Source organism: Chironomus tepperi, unplaced genomic scaffold (genome assembly GCF_022539635.2).
Source record: "Chironomus tepperi strain 1889 unplaced genomic scaffold, CSIRO-AGI_Ctep_v1 contig_354, whole genome shotgun sequence".
Taxonomy (NCBI): Eukaryota; Metazoa; Arthropoda; class Insecta; order Diptera; family Chironomidae; genus Chironomus; species Chironomus tepperi.
The window spans coordinates 352,591-374,052 of NW_027226476.1; the positions used below are offsets into that span (position 1 = coordinate 352,591).

The 21,462-nt window shown below is 28.0% G+C and overlaps 1 protein-coding gene across 4 annotated transcripts; it reads right to left on the bottom strand.

Annotated features, from left to right (window-relative positions):
- Positions 1-1,806: 1,806 nt before the first annotated feature.
- Pax (paxillin) lies at positions 1,807-21,183 on the bottom strand. Of its 4 annotated transcripts, none has more exons than XM_070645937.1 (12): positions 19,939-20,173; positions 14,530-14,654; positions 14,233-14,389; positions 14,017-14,153; positions 13,252-13,330; positions 11,392-11,498; positions 8,975-9,218; positions 8,533-8,696; positions 8,325-8,406; positions 8,063-8,211; positions 4,206-4,407; positions 1,807-4,106 (listed from the first exon to the last, which is right to left on the bottom strand). In XM_070645937.1, exons 1-12 carry the CDS (start codon positions 19,952-19,954, stop codon positions 4,042-4,044), a joined length of 1,527 nt encoding a protein of 508 aa, XP_070502038.1. In that variant the 5' UTR covers positions 19,955-20,173; the 3' UTR covers positions 1,807-4,041. The 4 variants fall into 4 exon arrangements, with proteins under 4 accessions (XP_070502038.1, XP_070502037.1, XP_070502039.1 ...); XM_070645936.1 differs by lacking the exon at positions 19,939-20,173 and adding an exon at positions 18,561-18,715; XM_070645938.1 differs by lacking the exon at positions 19,939-20,173 and adding an exon at positions 21,000-21,183 and having other exon boundaries at positions 1,808-4,106.
- Positions 21,184-21,462: the final 279 nt, after the last annotated feature.

Sequence of the window (21,462 nt, forward strand, 5' to 3'; positions counted from 1 at the left end):
TTTTATTTCCTTGTATTTATACAAATATTCACTTTTACAAAAAAAAACCAAACTTAATTCAGGTTCTAAAAATGACGAGATTTACAAAGTCTATAGAGATAATGTGAAAATCAGAATTGAATCAATTCATTTATTTGTACTCATAACAAGAACAAATAATATTGCCAGCAATAAGTTATCTGATGTATAGAAGAATATTGAAAATTAAAATAATAAATGCTTTTATAATATAATTTAATTTTTTGTTTATTTATTTAATGTTCTTTGAATTCTTCTGATTAATATTCAGTAAATAATTGACTTTAATTGAAATATTGTTCAAATATATTTTTGATTTTTCAATTCACCTCATAAAATTCAATATTTGATTTATGTATTTGTACGTGAATATTAATTATATTTGCAATTTACAAATTGATGGGAGTTGATAAATCCAATGTTTGTACTCGAATGAAAATGAGTGATAATGAATAAGATTTCATGATGAAAATTTTTTCATGGTGATTGTTGTAAAGTCAATATCCTGCTTTATCCACTTATACATGCACATTTTTTCAGATGATTTTTGAAGGGTATTCTCTCAAAAATATACCATAAGTGATTCTGAAAAATATAACGTCCGGTAGTTTCCAAAATATATAGAAAATGAAGAAGGCAAAAATAGAAATATTTATAAGCAGTTCCCATTATAAAACGACTGGAATCATGTCATAAATCAAGTTTTCAAATTGAATTTTCAATCGACATTAATCTTTACTCTATTCAAAAAAATTGGAAGCTGCTCGCTTAACCAATTGTGGAAATTTGTGCGGAACCTCAATTTACTGGGAAGATAAAATCAAGCATGAACATTTTTCTCCTTATTTTCTCAGTCATTTTCGAATTGATATAAAAATACATCAATCGATCATTAATTTTTAATCATTTTGAACATATTAAAGTATTTCACCATTTCAAATTGATTCCTGAATGACGAAAAATTTCCATGAATCAAAGGTATGACAATGATCTTTTGGGATGAAAATATTCGAATACACTTGGATTCAATTCCTTTGACATTAATAATGAAAATAAAAATAAATTAATCACGTTTCAAAAATGGAGAAAGACAAGAAACAAAAATTACACGCATATGCTTTTTCACACTTTAACCTTTCCCCTTTTTATCAACTATATTACCATTTAACGCTCGCAATCCACCAGCATACATTCACGAGAACAGACAGTTCAAAAAAGAAAGAATCTGAAAATTGTTATAAAGTATATTCAACCTGGGGCTAGGTAAAAAGGTGTAAAAAAGAGGATTTTCGAGTGTAAGAAGATTTGCATACATTCATTTTCATATAAGTGAAAAAGACAATATTGGAAAAGAATGTGCAAGAGAAAGAACAGAGCAAGAGACATAACAAGTTGATGTGTATGAGGAAAAGGTATATATGTGGGACACTTTGATTTTATACATAAGCTCTTGATTGAATTTAATATGAAGCTTTTTAACAAATTTATGTGCAATATAAAATGGAAAGGAATGTTTGAAATATTTTTTCTTCTATCCATTGAGAATTTTTATGTTCCAAAGTCATGAATGTGGAACGAGTTGATTATACGAGTTTATCTGAAAGTTATGCATAAAAATATTCCCTGAAAAGTGGATAATTAAATAATGAAAGTAAAATGTTTTATTCATTTAGTATAAAATTGCATGGAAGCTTTATTAGTTTTACATTTCTTTCATCTAGTAGTGTATAATAATATTTCATAATCATAATAAAATTTTTTAATGAAAAATAACAAAATTTATAAATTCAATTTGTCATAAAAATCAGTTAATGCTTTCGTTTATATGTATATAGATACTTTAAAGTAGTTGCAAAGAAAATTATTTTCCAGCTTCCGTAAAAATGAAAAAATAAAACCATTTGTTTAATGATTTGATGTTTAGAGGTCAAATACAAAATTATAATGAGGAGATGTTTACTTTACACTTCATTTCAGCGCGGAAACTTTAATATTAATTTTATTTTTTCATAAACAAAAAATTTTCTCATATTTAAATTTTTTCCCTTGAAAGTCATGGCTCCATAATTATGCAAGAATGAAGTGATGGAAGGCAAGCTATGAATAATTTTTTATCATTTTTATTATTGATATGAATAATGTGTGATGGAAGCTTGAGTGTCCTTCAATTAATTGCATGCAAATATCAACAGCAAGTGAACTTCAACAATATGGTTCTGAATTATAACCCTAACTAGGCTTGATATTGAGACATTATTGCATAGATATGGAGCATAATTTTACTGAACAAACAGTGAAGAGCTAATTAAAATACCTTGATTTAAAATTGTCAATTTCTTAATATTATCATTCAAAACAAATGGATTTAAAGCCATTTACATTCTCAGACAAAAGTCTTGCAATCAAATTCGACACAAAATTTTTGAATTACTTTAAAATGGTTTGATATACAATAAAATTGTCTACACTCAATAAATTCTCGTTTACATTTGTCTAGTTTGAAATTCTTTTCATTTTAAAATACTTCAGTAAATACTAGATTAAAATTTTAATTAGTCAATTGATTAGGCATTCATTTTCAAGGATTTAAATTATAAAAATGAGTTTTAATTTCTTTTCTTCAAGTCAAAAGTTTATGAATTAAAATCTAATTTTAGAGTGTCTGACCTTGCAAGGCATTTTTTTTAACTCCAGCCTTGTGTTATTTCCAGAACAGCACAAAAATTGTCAAAACGGATCTTTGAATCCCAAACAAATTAGTTCCTTAATAAGTAAGCCAAATTAGATAATTATGATTTATGAAAGTCTATTGAAATTTTAATTAAATCCACTCTAACTCACGACACGTCTGAAGATACAAGCGTATGTGTCGTAAGATTTTCCCACTGATGGGATTACATTTTTAATTCAAAATACTTTACGTGAAGTTACAAGCAATAATTCTGCTTGACAAGGCCCATATCGATACTTGGAAAAAATTAATAATCCTCAAAAACGTGTAAATGATAAAAAACAGAGATATTATTTTAAGACTTATGAAAAAATTTTCATTCCCTATAAAACTCAAAAAATCTTTTCTTAGCTTTCGTGTTAAGTTGCATTAAAGTGAATTTAGGAAATTTATTTTTATAGGTAAAGTTCTCTTATGTTATTTTTTTTAGTTTTTGCAGACATTTGACCTACATTAAATTTTGTATTTTCTTCAAATAATGTGAATGTGGCATTTGCTTGACAATTTCTTCTTGTCAAGTTTTCAAGTTTTTAGGTTTATATATTTCACTGGAAAGAGAATTTACAATTCGTTCTAATCTGAGGCATTTGTGGACTGATATGTAGTATCAAGCTTAATTTCAATCCACACTTAAGGATTATCCAGTTCAGCAAAAATCATTAAATTTCATTTTAATTTAAAATTTTATTGAAATGACGTTTTTGGGCAAGAGATAAAAAAAAATGTTTGTCAGAATGTTTGTGGGCAAAGTTTTTAGTTTCAAATTCCTTGGACATTTGCGTGATGCAAGTTTTGGTAAAGCAAAAATAAAGAACATTAAAATTAAAATTATTGGCACTGCGGTTCTTTAACTCTCACATTGTTTTTCATCAATCAGCAAATGAGCCCCACAGCTACATCCTAACGTCAATAAAATTGTGTTGAATACGTAAACAACACATTTATTTTAATACTTTCATAGCTGATTTGTCCATTTAAGAAAAATAAAAAGCATCTTTACTTGTTTTTATTATGCCACATTCATTTCATTCCTCAATGTAATTTAAATGTATATATTAATAGAGTCGATGATGATATAGGTAGATTAAGATATATCTTACTATAGAAACAACGATTGATTGAGATGATTAATATTTTTGTTTTCTTTTTCTTTCTCATTTCCTCACTTCGTCTGTCTGTTCTTCTCGATCAATTGATTGATGTGTTAGAATAGATCAAAACATAAATTGTAACCGAATCAAATAAAATGGAAAATAAAATGATGATAATAAAATAATATAAAAAGAAACCGTTTATCCGAAGAGTTTTTCAAAGCATGGAGCGCAGAAAGGTTTATCATTTTGCTCTTTGAATGTACCTGATAAAAAAAAAGAAATAAACAATAAAAATATTTTTCATATTAAGTCAATTTGTTATCGATAATTTGATAAGACCAAAAATAAACAAAATTATTCACCTTTATTTAATTGCTTCAGACAGAAAGCACAAACGAAATGTTCAGGATGAAATTTACGGAACATTGCTGTTATACAGCGACCAGTAATTGGCTTGGAACATCCGGCACACAAAGAGCCACGCTTTGCATGATAATGTGTTTCACAATATGGCATGCCTTCGTGGTCAAAGAACGAGCCACCATAAAATGGTTGTCGGCAATCCTATTATTAACAACATTAGTAATGAACAAAAATAAAGGAAAAAATATTATTATCAAAATCACAATTTCTTAATTAATTATTACTAAATTCTACAATATAAGACACATAATAACTAACAAACAAATCGATATTATGCAAATTGATTGTAATGACTTGTGTAAATACTCAACAAATCTCCTGAGCATCTTAGACCAGTCGAGAGGAATGATTTCAATTAGTTTGTACTTAAAGTCTAAGTACATAATAGAGGCTTTAAATATTTATGATTCCCGGGATTTCTGAATCGCCTATCCGAAAACTTATTTTGATGGCTGATGCTGTTGTCGCCTAATGTAGCTGTTTATACATTTAATAAGCCAGTTTTTTTATCATATACCTTCAATAAAAGTATTCAAATATCCATAAAAATTTAAATTTTAGAACCCCCAATTTCAATTATTTATTGGAATGTACATACAATAATATTCATGTAAGCAAGTAGCCCCAGAGATATAAAATTGATTGAAATATATAAACATAAGACGAACGAGTTTCCTTTCGCTACAACTTCCTGTCTTTACTCTCTAAGTCATTTGAAAATTCATTTAAATTTATCAAAACATTTGATATACGAACGCAGAACCAATTCCTTTAAAGCGTTGATTTTTTTATTGATTATGGCTTGCAATAAACATCAGCTATAAATTAAGTGAAAAGTCAGACGCACACAGACACGAGCGAATAATATATGAAGTAATCATAAAGACTACAGATTTTTTGGGTGGGATTTATTAAAATTTATTTCTTCTTTATCTCTCTAAAATAATATTCTTTCTCTCCTTTCAAGAAGCAAGATACCGCAACAAGTCTTGAGACAATTTTTTCTATAAATAATTCACACGCTTAATAACAATATACATAAATTAAATCATCCAATAATATATGTATATAGACGATATACTTTATCTTCTTTTTGATATTGTTACTTTATTTTTAATTTTTTTTAAACAACGGAAAATGAAGATAAATTGTACAAAAATATCGATAAAGCGACAGGACTTGAAGTTTTAGTCGACTCGAATCGATTTTTATTTTTGAAACAGACTTGAAATCGACTCGAAGTCGACTTCGTGCTCTGGAAAGTGAGCAAGTTAGTCTAGTTTTTATCTTCTTCTCTGTTTTAATTTGTGTCATGTTATATCAATAAAATAAATTTACTTTAGACCTGTGTTGTTTTCGTGGATTTACATTTTTTTATGTACTTCGGTTGTTTTCAATTTGTTTAATTACAGTTGTATGGAATTATATTATACTATCCATAGTGACACCCTTTGTTTTTATGATCAGGGAAAATTAAACTTGGCATAAAACATTTACGCCAGGCTTGAATCAAACTTATGCCTTAAAAAGCACTATGTAACACTCGAATTCTATAGAAAGGTATATGAAGTTGAGAAAAATTTTAACTTAAAAACTATCTCTAAACAACCATGATCAAAGTTAACCAAGGTGACAAAATATAATTAAGAAGGTGATAATTTTTTTTTTTGATCCTATCATCAGTTTACACCAATACAAGTCATTATCAAATTTATTTTAATATTTAATCATTGACATTCAGACTAAACATAACATCAATTTAAACTTTTGAATTATGTGATTTTTTTAATTCTAGACACTACTCTTGAGCATTTTATTTTATAATAGTGCTAATAAAAAATAAAGTCTTGTTGATTGAAAAATCCCATTTACACATTTTCAGTGTATCAAAAAAATATTTTACGCATTATTTAAAAAAAATCAGATTAGGAATTTAGTCATTACTAGTAAATTTTTTTAATGATATGATCTTGAATTATTTATGAGATTTTTTATGTTTTATGTTTATGTGACATTAAAGCCATTTATACATTTTATAGTTCCGAGTTAAAATTGAAAATAACTTGTTTTGTTTAATTAGCGTGATTCTATTAACTGGAGTGAACTAAATGACTTTTGTTCTGGTTAAAGTTAGAAATTGATGTATTTATTTCAGAAATGTGTGAGTTTTGAAGTCATTTTAAAAATCAGATTTAGACAAATTTAACATCTGAATATCCTTTAAATTCAAAATAAAACTTAATAAAATACAAAATTAAGACAGCCAAAGATTCTTTTTTGATGTGAGAAAATTTATGGTTGATGCAGTTATTTAACATGCGACCGTTAAAATACATCAATTCACATCAAAAATACTGACAACATCCATAAAATACCGAATTTTAAACAACAAAATGAAAATGTGCAAAAATTGAATTATTTTTAAGAAAATCACTTAAGTATGACTACAGCAATGATCTAATAAAATAAGATAAAATTGCACGTTCCCGTTGAAATATAATCTCGTAATAAACAGCATCAATCAGCCGAAAATAGACAATCAGACAAAATAAAACAGAAAAATGTTAATTAATGAGACAAATACAACTACATAATTCCTCCCAAACCGAAAAAATGCGCAAATAAAAATGACAAATAATTTGTCATGTCATGAGAGATTGTTAAATATGGTTGTGTAAATGTACAGTAGATTTCTTGGAAATATTGCTCGGAACTATTTTTTGACGTTATTGAATTGAATGATATGACGATTAAAAATAAATTTGGATATGATATCCTCATAAATGGATATGGAATTCAAATAATTTTGCCATAACAAAACAATAGACAAAACGTAAATGTTTTAATCACCGTTGTGAGTTGTTTACAATCCCATCGATGTGAATGTGTGTGCATGCATGATGTCAGCAAGTTAACAAAATCAATTTTCATTTACATTTGTAACTCATTATCTGTATTTTTCTATTTTTATTGTGCATCATAACGCCATAAAATTTTAAAATATCTTCAACAAGTTATTGCATCATCATCGCTGATTTTATTGTGCGAAATGAAAGATAAAATTATTTTTAATAATTTCATTTTTGTGTTTTTTTTTCTTATTTATTCATTAAAATGTTTCAAGAATTCTTTAAAATTAAAATAAAACAACAACAACATTTTCTTTTTTAAATCAAAACAAAAAATTAATTTATAATATTTTTTGGGAACTTTATGAGGAGCAATTTTCATTTCCGAGATGAAATGTGGTCTGCGTTTGTGTGTATGTATGTGCAATGCATTTATTATCATTTTTTGTACAATTTATTAATATAGACTCTTAATCATCCTCATCGACACCAACACATTTTGGACAAACGGGTTTACCTTCCATCGCATAGAAAGATTTTCCAGTCACTGCTTCCTTACAATCCTAAATATATACACATATACATAGATATTTACAAATGAGTATACAGTTTATGGATATTTTGCAAACGACGGTGGTTTAGTGGTACAGAATTGAAAATTAGCTTTTAGATTTCTATTGGATTTTTGAGATGCCTAGAATTTTAAATAATTAAATCTCATCCTCTACAAAATTTAATTAAATTCATCAACTCCCATCTCTATTTTCAACTCTGCAACTTTTTCAATCAATTTTGCATTTTTCTACATAATTGAATTTGAATTATATCCCAGACTCTCTAGCTGACATTATTGTGTACAGCAATGTAATATATTGTTTTGTTTGTTAGTTTATGTGTCACCTATAAGGAAATAACAACAATAATAATAGAAAGAACATGCAACTTACTCTACAAACAAAACAATCAGGATGAAATTGACTGTTAAGAGCAGATATGTAATTCTCCATGATTGCTTGATTACATCCAGCACAGCGTGGTGCAAACATATCGAAATAATCTTTACGACAATATGGTTTTCCATCGCGCTCATGAAAACCTTTATTTTTTGAAGTGGTTTTGTTGTTTTGTACGTTTTTGGAAGAGGAAAATAATTACGTCAGTTACAAATATAATGCTTTTATACAGCAAAATAATGGATAAATATATCACCTTCATCTCCAAATTGTTGACCGCATTGTGCGCAAAAGAAGTGTTCAGTGTGCCAAGTCTTATCAAGAGCTGTAACGCATTTCTATACAATTATATGTTTTTCATTGTTGAATTTTTTTTATATCCATCCGTAATTGAAATATAAAAAGGAAAGAAGATTTTATAAAGAATATTTGAAGATGAAAATCAAATAAAAATGAATCCCTACATCAAGTATTGGCCCATTACAATAGCTACATCGTGGGCTAAAAAGATTATGATAATCTGCTTCGCAGTAAGGATTTCCATCACGCTCGAAGAAATTTCGAGTTCCGAGCTCTTGATTACAGTGGTTGCACGTAAAATGCTCCGGATGCCATTGCTTTCCAAGAGCTGCCAGTTGTATTATTTTGTATATTTTTAGGTGAAGAAAGAATAAAGAAGGTTGAGTTAATATTTGATGTTCGTGTTGATGGCTACTCACGGGTTGCTTTTAAGATCTAAGGTTTCCGAAATCGAGAGCACTTAATCTAATTCTCTGTTCTAATTTGAAGGAAATCACTACTAAACATATTGTATGTCCTCTTATTTTGTCTATTTAAGCTCTCAAGTTTACAGAAATCCTTAAAAACTCTTCAGCAACTTTTCATTTTAATTACTCTCAAACTAACCAGTAATAACTTGTCCAACAATTGGTTTCTCACAACCAGAACAACATCCTTTTTGTTGTGTGTTTACTCCTTGACGAGACATATCCGCTTGTAAATTTCCAAGCATAAGTTCTAGCTGATCACGACGCGGCTCTCTGCCGTAAGTTGTTTCAACAACCGTTTCTTCACCGACTTGATAATGTGATATACCTTTTGTTGGTTTTGCGTAGTCTGTAACAGATGTCTGTTGATGGCTTGGATTGATCTATTAGTGGCGGATAATCGAAAAAATTTAAAACGATTAAGTAGTCAATTAGACAGAGATGTTTGTAAGCATATTTGTTGAACATCTGTTCAGTCGTTCGGCGATGTGAAGAGGAGAGAGAGAGAAATGGAGATGGACCGATTAGACACCGCTAGTGTCGTGAATTTCATCATTTTAAAAATATATAAGTGAAAAAAAAGAAAAGTTTAAGCACGAGCTGTGAAAAAGATTTTTGTTTTGCCTTTCCATCACATATACATATCGCCATTTCCAACGAAAATTCGCTATGCTAGAAAAACAGAGAAATGGGAGACAGGGCGAGAGACATGAAAATAAAAAACCGTTTCAATGTGGTTTGAAAATTATGTCTCTATCTTCAAACGACTATTAGAAAAGTTTTTTTTTGTATATTTTTAATGCGATAAAAATAAATTTTCTTTTCGAGCCCACATACATTTATTTTCGGCGTTCACGCGAGCGACTTTTCATTGAATTTTTGTATTATATCGAAACCAAAAGTAAATTATGGCAAAAGATTTTCTTCATGTCGAGAAGCGCAATGGAAACTAAATGAAAAGAATCATTTGAAAATGAATAAAATTGTCGTGGGCAGGAGAGTGTTTAAAACTGGCACATATTATGTGAAGGAAAAAAGAGAAATAGTGGTGGGTGAGTGAACACAACACACTAAATTGAATATATGTATTTAATATATGGATGCATATATAGATCAAAAACCATAACGAGACCGCAAAAAATCAGAACATAATATATTATCAAATTCTATAGACTATCTATTGACTATTCTTTTGATGATATGTGTACATTATGATCGGTAAACAAATTATTGCAAAAAATGCTCGCTTGCTCTCTCACACAAGGCGGTCTATCGATGTATATATATACACAAACTCGAATATTAATTAGAATTCTTTGAATGTTTTTGATGAAATTAACGGATTAAATGCTTAAGTATGCTCTTGTATCTGGATATTATCAATCTCGAATTGTAAAGATTTATGATATTATCCTTTTCTCTCAGACGATTGTCTCTCTTCCCCTCAATATCATTTCTCCAATATTCTGAATCAGCTTTTCCAATTTTGAAGTATGTATATTATTTCTGGTGATGAGTAATAGCAGCTTAATGCGAATATAAATTCCAGAAATCGAAAATAAATTGTAACTGAGTTGAAGATTTTTTTATCGCTCTTTACTTAATTTTATGCTTTTAATTATCGAGTCTTACCGTTTCAAAAGTTCGATTATGACTGACTATAACTTGATGAATAAAAAATCCGGAGAATATTTTTTTCTTCAATATTTTCTTTGCTTTATATTTTTTTCTTTGCGAACGAAATGAGAGTAACTTGCTCAATTTTTTTTTCTATGAAATTGAAACTAAATTATACGGCAAAAAAAAAAGAAAAACATTTTTACACAATCATGTGTGTGCATAGATACAGAATGAAGTCTCTAATATGTATTTGTTTCAATAAAACTTATTGAATTTAATTAGCAAATCAACTTTTCCATTTGAATTTAAATTCAAATAGAAATTTGTAATTATTTTCATGAAACAAAAATCTTCTTAATAGGATTATAAAAATAACACAAAGTTTACATTGGCGATGACATCTGAAGCGACTGAAAAAATGTTTTCAAATGAAAATCTTGTGTTTTTCTGCAGCTTTCTTAATTGCTGAGAGATATTCTCACATATCTTTCAAACAATGTTTTCATATTTTCTTCCTAAACGATATCAACGATAGACATTGGCACAATAAGAATCGAATACATTTTACGAGAAAAAATTAAATATAATCAATCATTGGAGTGGCATCATTTAAATTTCATTTTGTTTTACAAGTTTAATTTTTTTCATGTCTCTTTAGTCGACATAAGAGCAAATTATTTAAAATCTGAAAACTTTTTTTTTGTATTAAGTGTAGTCAGGTGGTGATCTCATTTAAATGATCTTGAATGGATATTCTGATAGATTTACATGTATACATTTTTGTTGCTTTTTTCGTCACATAATTAATGTGACATCTTAACTAAGGAAAAACATCCATTCAAGGTTGGAAAAATGTAAAAAATTGTTCATCACCAAGTTATAATAAAAATCTTTTTCGTCATGGATAATAATAAATGTGAAAAAAGATTTTCCTACCTTAAAATCCGACAAAGATGCCATCAAGTCGTCAAGTTCCTTCGTTGCAGATGATGCATTGTGACCCAATGCTGATGCTGATGTGCTATATGAATTGTGTGCATTTACTGTCGAGAATCAAGAAAAATCAGAAAATAATATTAGTCAAGTGACATAAAAAAGTCATTTTTTCTGAAAAAGTCTTAAGAAAATATTTACGAACATTCTTTAAACATTTTTGTGATCTTAAACTTGAAAAAAATGACTCAAAGACTAGACTTGTCATATTTTCGCAAAATTTATGAATTGTTTGAAATATTCCTTAACAAATATATTTGCATAGTTATGCAATGCTTAAAATCGTCATCCGTTCATGGCCACCCATCTTATAATTTTCGCAACAACATGCTCACGTGGAAAAATCACGTCATATGAGGGGAAAAAATGTTGGGAAATTTTTATGTAAATGAGGGAAATTCAGCACATTTTTTTGAAGAGAAAAAATTTTAAAATTGTTTTAAAATTAATAGATTTATTACAAAAGATGGTGCTGAGATTTAAGAGGCGCATAAATCACTCATAATAATAACTGTCAAGCTAATAAAATGTTCACAACGCTTCAAAAAAAAATTTTTTAGGACTCTAAAAATTAAAAAATTTATTGAAATTTTTAACACAATAAAATTTGCATTAACGCTAATTAAAATATAATGATTTTTGACATGGGGTTAAACAGATAAAAATAAGCTACAATTGTTGTCAATGTGAAAAGCAGGTATATTTGAGAAATACGAAATATCTAATCTCATTATTTAAGAAGACTATCAAAAATCCTTTAAAATTTCCAATTTATTCTTAGATATTTTATAGGAAAGATTGGGAAATATGTAAGAAAACTCATAAAACGTACACATAAAAGCGTTGAAAGCGTAAATAACAAGAAATGCAAAAAAACGCCACAATAGTATTAAAAATATTTTTCTTGTTCCCGGTTTTCTAATTTTAGTTTTTATAAATTCTAATTATTTGATGTCACAATTAGATATGCATCGATGCTTTCAGAGCTTTGACTTTAATTGCTAATTAAGTTTTTGCATGATTTGGATTATTACATGAAATAAAAAAATTTATGATCATCGAACATTGTAATCATCGAATGCAGCTGATATTGAAATGATTCGGATTTTCGTTATTTTTAAATGCTAGGAGTCTAGGTAAATTTTATGTAAAATTAATTCAAATTTTATTATGAATTTATGGATTTTTATATCGAGCTCAAACTTTAATAAAAATTAACCCGGACTATAAATTTTTGATTCAAAAATTAATCAAATAACTAGCTTCATAAAATTTAGGTCAATTTATATTCAAGAAGGACTGTACTCCATCCAAAAACTTCTGATAAATGGCATTATTTGCGGTCTTCTGCTGCTCTAATTGACGACCTTCTCTCCCATGATAACCAATTAATAGTCAAGATACCCTCATAAATTATCACCAATGGAGTGTAAAAGCCTTTTAATTTTAAGTTTTGATTCGTTTGATTTTTAATGATATTAAAATGAACGCAATGTGCGTTGGGGCTAATAAATATCAAAGAGACTTTTAAACGCCTTTAAAAATATTACATAAATTGAGTCAATTAACAAGGATTAAAAATATATTTCATGGTTGGTTAATGGTTGCAAAAGATTTTTTTTATAGTCCTTCATGATTCAAGAATTTCTCTTTTAAATTTTCTTTAAAGTGACTCATAAATTAATTAGGAGACTCCATACTCGAGTCACTTGATTATGATTTCAAAATTTTCATCCCAGATAAACTTTTTGTAACTCTAGAAAGTCAAATAAAATATAATAATGTTAAGGTAAATGCACTCACTTTGACTAGGATTTCCTTCAACACGTTCTGTTGTTGTTTGTTTGACAGTTATAGTGACATGACGTCCAGATTTTGGCTTCTAAAATTAGAACAAAAGAAAGAGAAAAATAGAAAATTAGAAGGTGTCATTTACAAGGGACATTCCTTTAATATTACAAAATAAATAATACCTAGTGGGAAAATAAAAATGACGTATAAAGTAGCACAAAACGAGAGTGAATACGCGTGGTTTCAAATATCAGAAAAAAAATATTTTTATATAAATTAATTTCCCCAGAATTTTCTCTTCTCACATTTTTTGTTGATTGATATCGTGCGTATTATTTTGAAATGAACTGAAAAGTATTTTTGGGGTGCTCATAAAAAATAATTTTTCTCGTGAAATTCTCAAAAATATTGAAGAAAAAAATAATGTTTGACAAAAACCAAAATAATATCTTTAAAAGCCACAGAATGGACAAAACTCATTAATAATACTAAACAGATTTAGACTAAATAAAACAAAAATTATTTGTTCTTGTATCAGTTGACGACCTACCCTAACAATATTTATTTAATTCATATACTCCTAGATTTTCAATTTCAATCAACTTTAATTTCAAACTCTGATGCTTCCAATCAGAGTCCTTTTAACAAAAAAGCTCTCATGACTCAAGTCAATATACACTTATTCTAAGAATAAAGTTCATATTTTCAAAAACTAAACTGTAGCTAATGTTGAGATTAATAGACATACAAAATGTATAAAGAAGAATGATTACTTACTTCGTCATGGGGAACAGCATATACTGGACTAGTAGAGCGAACATTGAGCTCATCCAATAAAGTATCAACAGATGGTCGTTGAATTTGATCGATAATATCTTGTGATATTCCCGAATCCTTGAGACTATTTTGTTGATCTAGATTTTTAAAAAAATGTGAAAAATTTATGTAAAAATTCATGCATGACTGATATGTGACAGAAAATTTGCGACTTACGTTTCTTTTCAAATCCACCTCCATATCGTGCATTACTAAGGTCATTAAGAAGCGAATCTAATTCATTTAGATTTCCACTTGCTGGGGATTGCATGGTATTGTTATAAACGACTTTCTGTTGAACGGAAGCTTGAGAATGACTGTCACCATTATTGTACTAAAGCAGTAAGAAGAAAAAGAAAGCATTAAAATTTAACAATTAACTCTTAATTGCAATCATCTGCTCCTGACATTTTATTTAATGGGGAAAGAATAAAATAAAAATGAAAATGGAATCTTTATCAAGGAAACACTCACCGATACTTCTTTTTTCTTGACGCCTTTCAAGCATCCGTAGCCGGAAGTATTGTTGTCAACGTTTTTATATGAGTTAGCATTTCCACTTGGTACGACGGTGTTTTGTAAGTCAGCAAGAAGTGCATCTGAAATAGATGTTAAAAATAATTAAAATTCAAGCAGATGGTACCATCCGGCGAACATAAATGTCATGAGACAAATTGACAAATTTTCAGCATATAAAATTTTTATGTTCTGCTATTATATTCAAGATATAATTAAGCCAGACTCCTCCTTTTCTATTCTGTATATTAAGCACTTATTGATACAATATTTAATAAATTATGACAGTTATAGAATTTTTATCTTAAAGCCATTACATTTCTAATAATTTTTTTGTAAGAAACAAAAAGCAAAAAAATATTTCATATCATTGTGAGCCGAAAAATGATGGCGAAGCTCAAATAAATACCGCGGCATACTAAATAACTAAGAAGGCTACTAGTCAAAATCTTTTATTATTAAGGAAACTTAATATCTTGAGGAAAACTTCATTAGTTTTTCACTATTAAATTTTATTTTATCGTATAATAACAGCAAACTTTATTTTATGTCTTTCAATTTTTCTACAAGTCTGTAAGCAAATTTACAATTTATAAGAATATGAAGCTCGAAGATTATATTTCGATTTCATGCCATACATAAATGCTGTATAATATCATTGGAGATATAAAACTATTACTTATTTATTTGTTGAAAGGAAGAAGATATAATGTGGAGAAAGAACATATGTCTCATACAAAGCTCATTTTTTATTCACAATTACATACAATAAAGATAGAGAGCAAGTGATAACAGTTCAAGAAATTTTCTCATTTTTTTATTTCACATTTCGACGAAAATAACTTTTTTCTTGTTTGTTATTTCTTTCCTTTTTTCGTTATTTCTACTGCCACTCATAAGCATTACATGCACAACATGAGAGAGGGATTGGATAATGGAGACAGAAAGACAGAGCCAAATAATTTGGCGCTATCACTATTCATCCTATCGCACATAAAGCAATTTTCTTTCTTAAGAAAGCTAATAGTAATTTTGTTGGTCAATTAATTAAATGTTGCTTATCAAGACTCTGGCATCGGACTAAATTTACTGATTTGCTATGTCTCCCTTACACCCCGCCCCTTATATTTATGATAATTAACTTCGATGAAAGCACACTCAATGTAAGTTTTTCAACCCATATAACTTTTTATTTTCTTCTTTACAAATTAGATGCCGTTCATTTTTTTCCATAATTAGGATGCTGTTTATAGACTTGTTTTTCGTTATTCAGCGATTATGTCAGGTCAGTTTCAGGTGAATTGAATCACAATTTAAATCTGATCAAGTTTAAGACACTCCTACCTCCTTTAAAACATTACGCAATAAGCAAAAGACCCCTCATGAAAAATGGTACTATAAATATATTTTTAATCCCTAAACATCCATTTGAACAGGAAATTATCCCTCAAATGACAAACAATGCAATAATCGGACTTTTTTCGGGTAATAAAAAGCGTTTCATATTCATTAGCAACTTTTCATGAAAGCAACAAAATTGACAGTAAAAAGGATTTATATTTTGCACAATTATATTTCCATCATAAACGTGAATCTTTTAACGGGAGAGCTATAAATAGACAGATGTACACAAGGCTTAAATTTTATTGAGGAAAAATACAAAAAATTGTGCTTTGCTCTACATTTCACTTAAATATTGTTCGTGTCTTATGATATAATCCATGGCATTGTATTATAGTTTAAGAAATTTATTTATTTCATCGTCTTGATTAAAAGCCGTGAAATATTGTTTGTCATCTTTTCGAAATGGATTTATAATCCACTAACTCTTTGAGTAAATGGAGGATTTTTCAGGGGATGGGCTGGTGACGAAGTAAAATAAAGAGTTTGTAACTGTGTAAGTTCAACTTTAGAACCATTTCAAAATTTTATTTTATGAATTACTCTTGATAACTTCCAAAATTACAAAGTTCGTCGATGGTTTTAAAAGGACCATAATATTAGTAAGCATATGGCAACAAAATTTCCTTTCCACCAAAACAAATAATTCACACCATTTTATGTTCCCTCTGAGACTAGTTTTCGGTACAACGTTAATCACTTTCTTCTCCTACGTACACAATGTCATGCAGATTTTATCTGCTCCCAAATTTATTGTCATGGTCTGCCTTCATGAACTTCATATTCTTTTGTGTATCGTGTATCTTCATTCATTCAAAAGCAGCTCATGTTTATGTGAAAAGTTTTTAAATTATTTATGGAAGATTATATTTTGGATATGAGGCTACGTCTAACGCACCACATGTATTGTTTATGAATGAACTCTTTTCATATTTCCTCAATTTTCTTAATACAAAGGAGAACTTGGTCTTATCATAAGAGTCGGATGAACTCATAAAAGGAAGTATCTTTTGTTTCTGTTCCTTAACCCTTTATGATTTTGATCTTGCATGTAAGATTTGGTAACAATGAATCAACTTTTGAGTCATCCAAGAAAACTTGATAGTCTGTTTATCATAAAATATAACCACAATTGTACAGCTCGTGTGTATTTTTCTACATTTCCCTTTAATTAACCGCTACAATTATTTATTTACATGAGGTTTTAATTATGAACTTTTCTTAAAACGAATGAATACCTCGTGACTTGTATCTATGTCTATTGTGTATCAAATTTATGAACTTCAGTCTCAAAGTAAAACATTTTCTCATTTTTAAAAAAATTAAAATTAAAAAATTAAAATTCAATATTATCTATAATTAGACAGTTTTGGCAATACTTAAGACAACCGCAAATTAGCTGAATATCCATTCAGAATTTAATGAATAATTTGCTCATTATTTGTCATGTTTACAATATTATTTGTCACTCATAAGCTTAAGTTTTCGCCACTGGTCAACACAGAAATCATTTCCACAGTTTTTACTACTGTGAAGTTGCCTATAAGTTTGCCATCAACTTTAATATGGTTTAAATTTTTTTAAATAAAACAATGAAATAAGATATTGAGCTGAAACCTTTTGTATCTGAATTCTATTTTAAATACCTTTCGAATGAATTCTTATTGGGGTTAGTACATAAATTTTGTCAATTTTTCAAAAAAACAGTAGTTTATTAGTTTTTCAAAAAACTTTAATTTAATATTAAATAGTCACAAATTAGCAATTAAAACTGAATTCTGCTTAATAATAAATAATCATTTGATCTCACATCAAGCATATGAAGATCTTATATACAACATTTAAGGTTGAAACAAAATAGAACCTTCAATAAATAAAATAATTTTCACATCAGATGTAACAGCTCTAATAAAAGTGTTAATCAATTTGTTCTTGATTTCAAATTTCGATTTTATATCACTTCTCTCATCATTTATAAATATTTCATGAAAAGTTTACATTTCATTACTTTGTATACTTGCACTTGTTGTCTAATTACTTATAATTAATCTTGATTAGTTAATTTACTTTAACGTTCATTAAATTTTCAAAATTAATTTTGCACGATAGATGATCACAATACGTTAGTCTAAATTTGAAATCTTTTATGTCACCACTCATTTACTCAAATTTTTCACCATGAATCTTCAACAAGTGTTGGTTGATTCCCACTCATTTGTGATCTTCTCATTTATTTTCTTTAAATTGAGAAAATTTTTTTTGTATATTTTTTTCACTAAAAACATTTTTTATTTTTCGTGCCGTGGAAAATTGCTTTATTATCCATAGATTCAAGTCATACATCCACATTTTTTATTGTATTTTATTTTTTTCAATAGCTCACTCTTTAAAGCAATTTTAATTTGATTTATTTTTAAACAATGAAATACGATATATGCAAAAAAAGTACTCAGACTTAAAGGAGAGATCATCAAATTTGATTTTAACCTTGGACTCGAATGACTCACAGTGAGGAGTAGAAAATGAAAACTTTTTCACTGAATTGACAATAAAATTCAATATCATCACTTTAAGCCCTTAAAACTTACTCAAATCCACCTCAAATTTTGTGAGCGGCTGCACATGCTGCTCATTTACAATAGTTGTCGTCTTATTAACAATCAGACTCATTAGAAATAATTTTTATGCGAAACTAAATAAATTTCTTGAATGATAAATTGAAGTAATCACCGCACACTGCTCGTATGGGTTTCTTTTTATTTTTAAACAAGTAAGAAAGAAAAAAATGATTCTCAGCACACCTCTCAATGATTTCCCAATCGACATTCACATATACACAAAACACGATGCCTTTGAGATAAAATTTTACGGAAAATATTTTCTTACTTCATTATTTTCTGCTCTGAAATTCGTTTTTCTTTTATTTTTCATGATTTTTTTTCTCTCTCATTCGCAAAACATGTACATGTGATTGTGATCAAATGAAGAGTCATCTTCATTATTTTGTAGTTCTTCATACGTGGATTTTAGTGAGTATATTTTTTTGTTTTATTATAAAAATCAAGTTCGATCAAGACCAATGGTCATTGTTATTTATTTTTACTTCCAAATTTTTATTGGTTTCATTTTATTTGATTTTTGTTTATTTTATGATGCCATATATAAAGGGATAGACCAACTAAGGATGGTACTTTATTATTTAATTGCTATATAGCTCACGATTTATTATCTTTTTTTTTCTACTCAAAAAATATAATGCTGATTATATTCCCATCAACATTAAAAGTTTCATATGTATGCCTCATCGATTATGAGCTTTATTTTTATTTGAAAGTCTAAACCTGTTATTATCCTCGAATGTGTCTTCACTAATGTTGTTTATATTCTCTCACCGCCTGAGAGACTTATTGTTTGTATCTCAGACACATTTTTGTTTTCTATTCTCTCTCACGATTCATAATACAACGAACTTTTTTGATGATTTTTAAATACCTTATTTTCATGCTGCTTTGAATATAAATGCAAATTTTTTTTTCAAATTCTACTTAAGTAAATGAAAACTACACTTGTCTTGTTTCAGGGAATGTTTGGAATACAAAAAACTGTTATTCCATTTTTTAAACAAACAAAAAATTTCGCCTTCGCACAAAAAAATCTTTAAACAATTCTTGATAGCTTCCAGCTTGTGCATGTGATGTGAACCACCTTTGTGATGCAATTTGTATCAGGAATTTAAAATATTTTTAAGGAGATTTCTCACGTGATTGAATTTAAATTGAAATTAAATTCCTTTGAATGATCACATTTCTAAAAATGGAAGTTGCAGATATTGATAGTCAACCTACGACTTTTTGGCTATTTTGCTCTGAATTGTCAAATTTGATTCATTTGATGTGGTCAAATTGATGATTAAACTTTTATTTTAAGAGATTAATTAAGAATTTAAACTTATTGCCTCAAATTTACCTGAAAACTTGGTCATTTTGATTTTTACTGAATTTCTTTCGTATGCAAATATTAAATCTTCACTTTTGATGCTTAATTATTGTCTAAATTATTTCAAATTTATCTCAAAACGTCCTTTTACACAACTGTCGTAAGATCTTTTGATACTAGCACTGTTATCAATCCTTCATCAGCGTTAAATTAAATAAAAGTTGTAACATTTGTTGTGAACACCGACACAAAACTTTACGATACTCAAGAGAGTAGAGAAATATTCACACCAGTATCCACATTATAGTCGACTATGACTGAATGAAATTATGGACATGAAAAAAAATCAAATGTTTGAAATTGGAAATAAATGAATAAAGCAACACCACATCGACAAAAATCAGCACCAGTACAAGCATGAAATCAAGTTAAGAGAAGAAAAACATCATCGCATTTGCGATGTGTAAATATTGGATCGCAATGGATTAAAAATATTTTTTAAGCTTAACTTGCTAATATGAATTCGATTGATTAAAAATGAGATTTTCACAGATTCGAATTAAGAATTGGGCGGCTATTTAGTTTCTTGATTAATTTATTAAGTGCTATATAGAATCAATTAAATTTAAAATGTTCATTTCTGCAAATCGATTTAAGAAATTGATATTTTTCGATTTTATGTCTTCTTTTTCTTTGAAGGAGCGATGATTTCATACATTCCTCAAAATGTTTCGCACATTCAAGATTTCTGAACCAATTTCAATTAATTTGTCACCAAATGGCACTTTATGGTCACAGGAAAGTTTCAGAATTCTTTATGAATCAAATAATTGTTTCTTAATCATTTGAGCACATAATGGAAACGAGAAGTCAAATTAATCTAAATATTTATGATAAGTTAATTAATTCATGTTTGAAATGATTTTAATAATTCCATAAATTTATATTTCCTCATCGACTATATGGCAATGAAATACGATCAATGCTTCATGATTTCAAATTCTTTTAAAATGAATAGATTTCTTTTGTTTTTGTCTTCTTTACTATTGATATTTGACATTTATCAAAATTAATAAGCAAAAAAAATTTACCTAAATCATCCATTCTAAGTAAGTTGCCACAATTTTTTCACTTTAATTTCCACTATAAATTTTTAATTTTTCACGAATTATTCACTATCAAACAGAATAATTTAGCACCACATTCACCAATTTAAAATAAGCCGATTTCACATAAGAAATTCTTTTAAAAATGAATCATTTAGCATGAAAACAATTTTTCAAAATAATTCATAGGGGGTAACTAACTGCTTTGAAAAAAAAAACTGATAATGATATGAGACGAGGAACTTTGTTCAATTTTTTTTTAAATATTTTTAAATTCTTTTATTTAATTTGATTTATTTTTTACTTGAAAATTGGCTAAAATTTATTTTTAAAGAAAGATTCTTCACAACACTAATCAGCAAACGTACAAAGCTCGTGAAGTGATTTTTTTCTGACCGTTTTTTTTTAATTTTTCTCAGGGCGCACTCTGATAAAGTGAAAAAAAATT

Bases quoted from the DNA above. Each gene is read 5' to 3' on its own strand.
- Pax (XM_070645936.1), bottom strand. From the start codon at position 18,642: ATGAGTCTGATTGTTAATAAGACGACAACTATTGTAAATGAGCAGCAT. The intron at 8,407-8,532 runs GTAGGGATTCAT...ATAATTGTATAG, and splicing joins GTAATGGGCCAATACTTGAT to AAATGCGTTACAGCTCTTGA. The intron at 8,212-8,324 runs GTGATATATTTA...CAAAAAATAAAG, and splicing joins TCAACAATTTGGAGATGAAG to GTTTTCATGAGCGCGATGGA.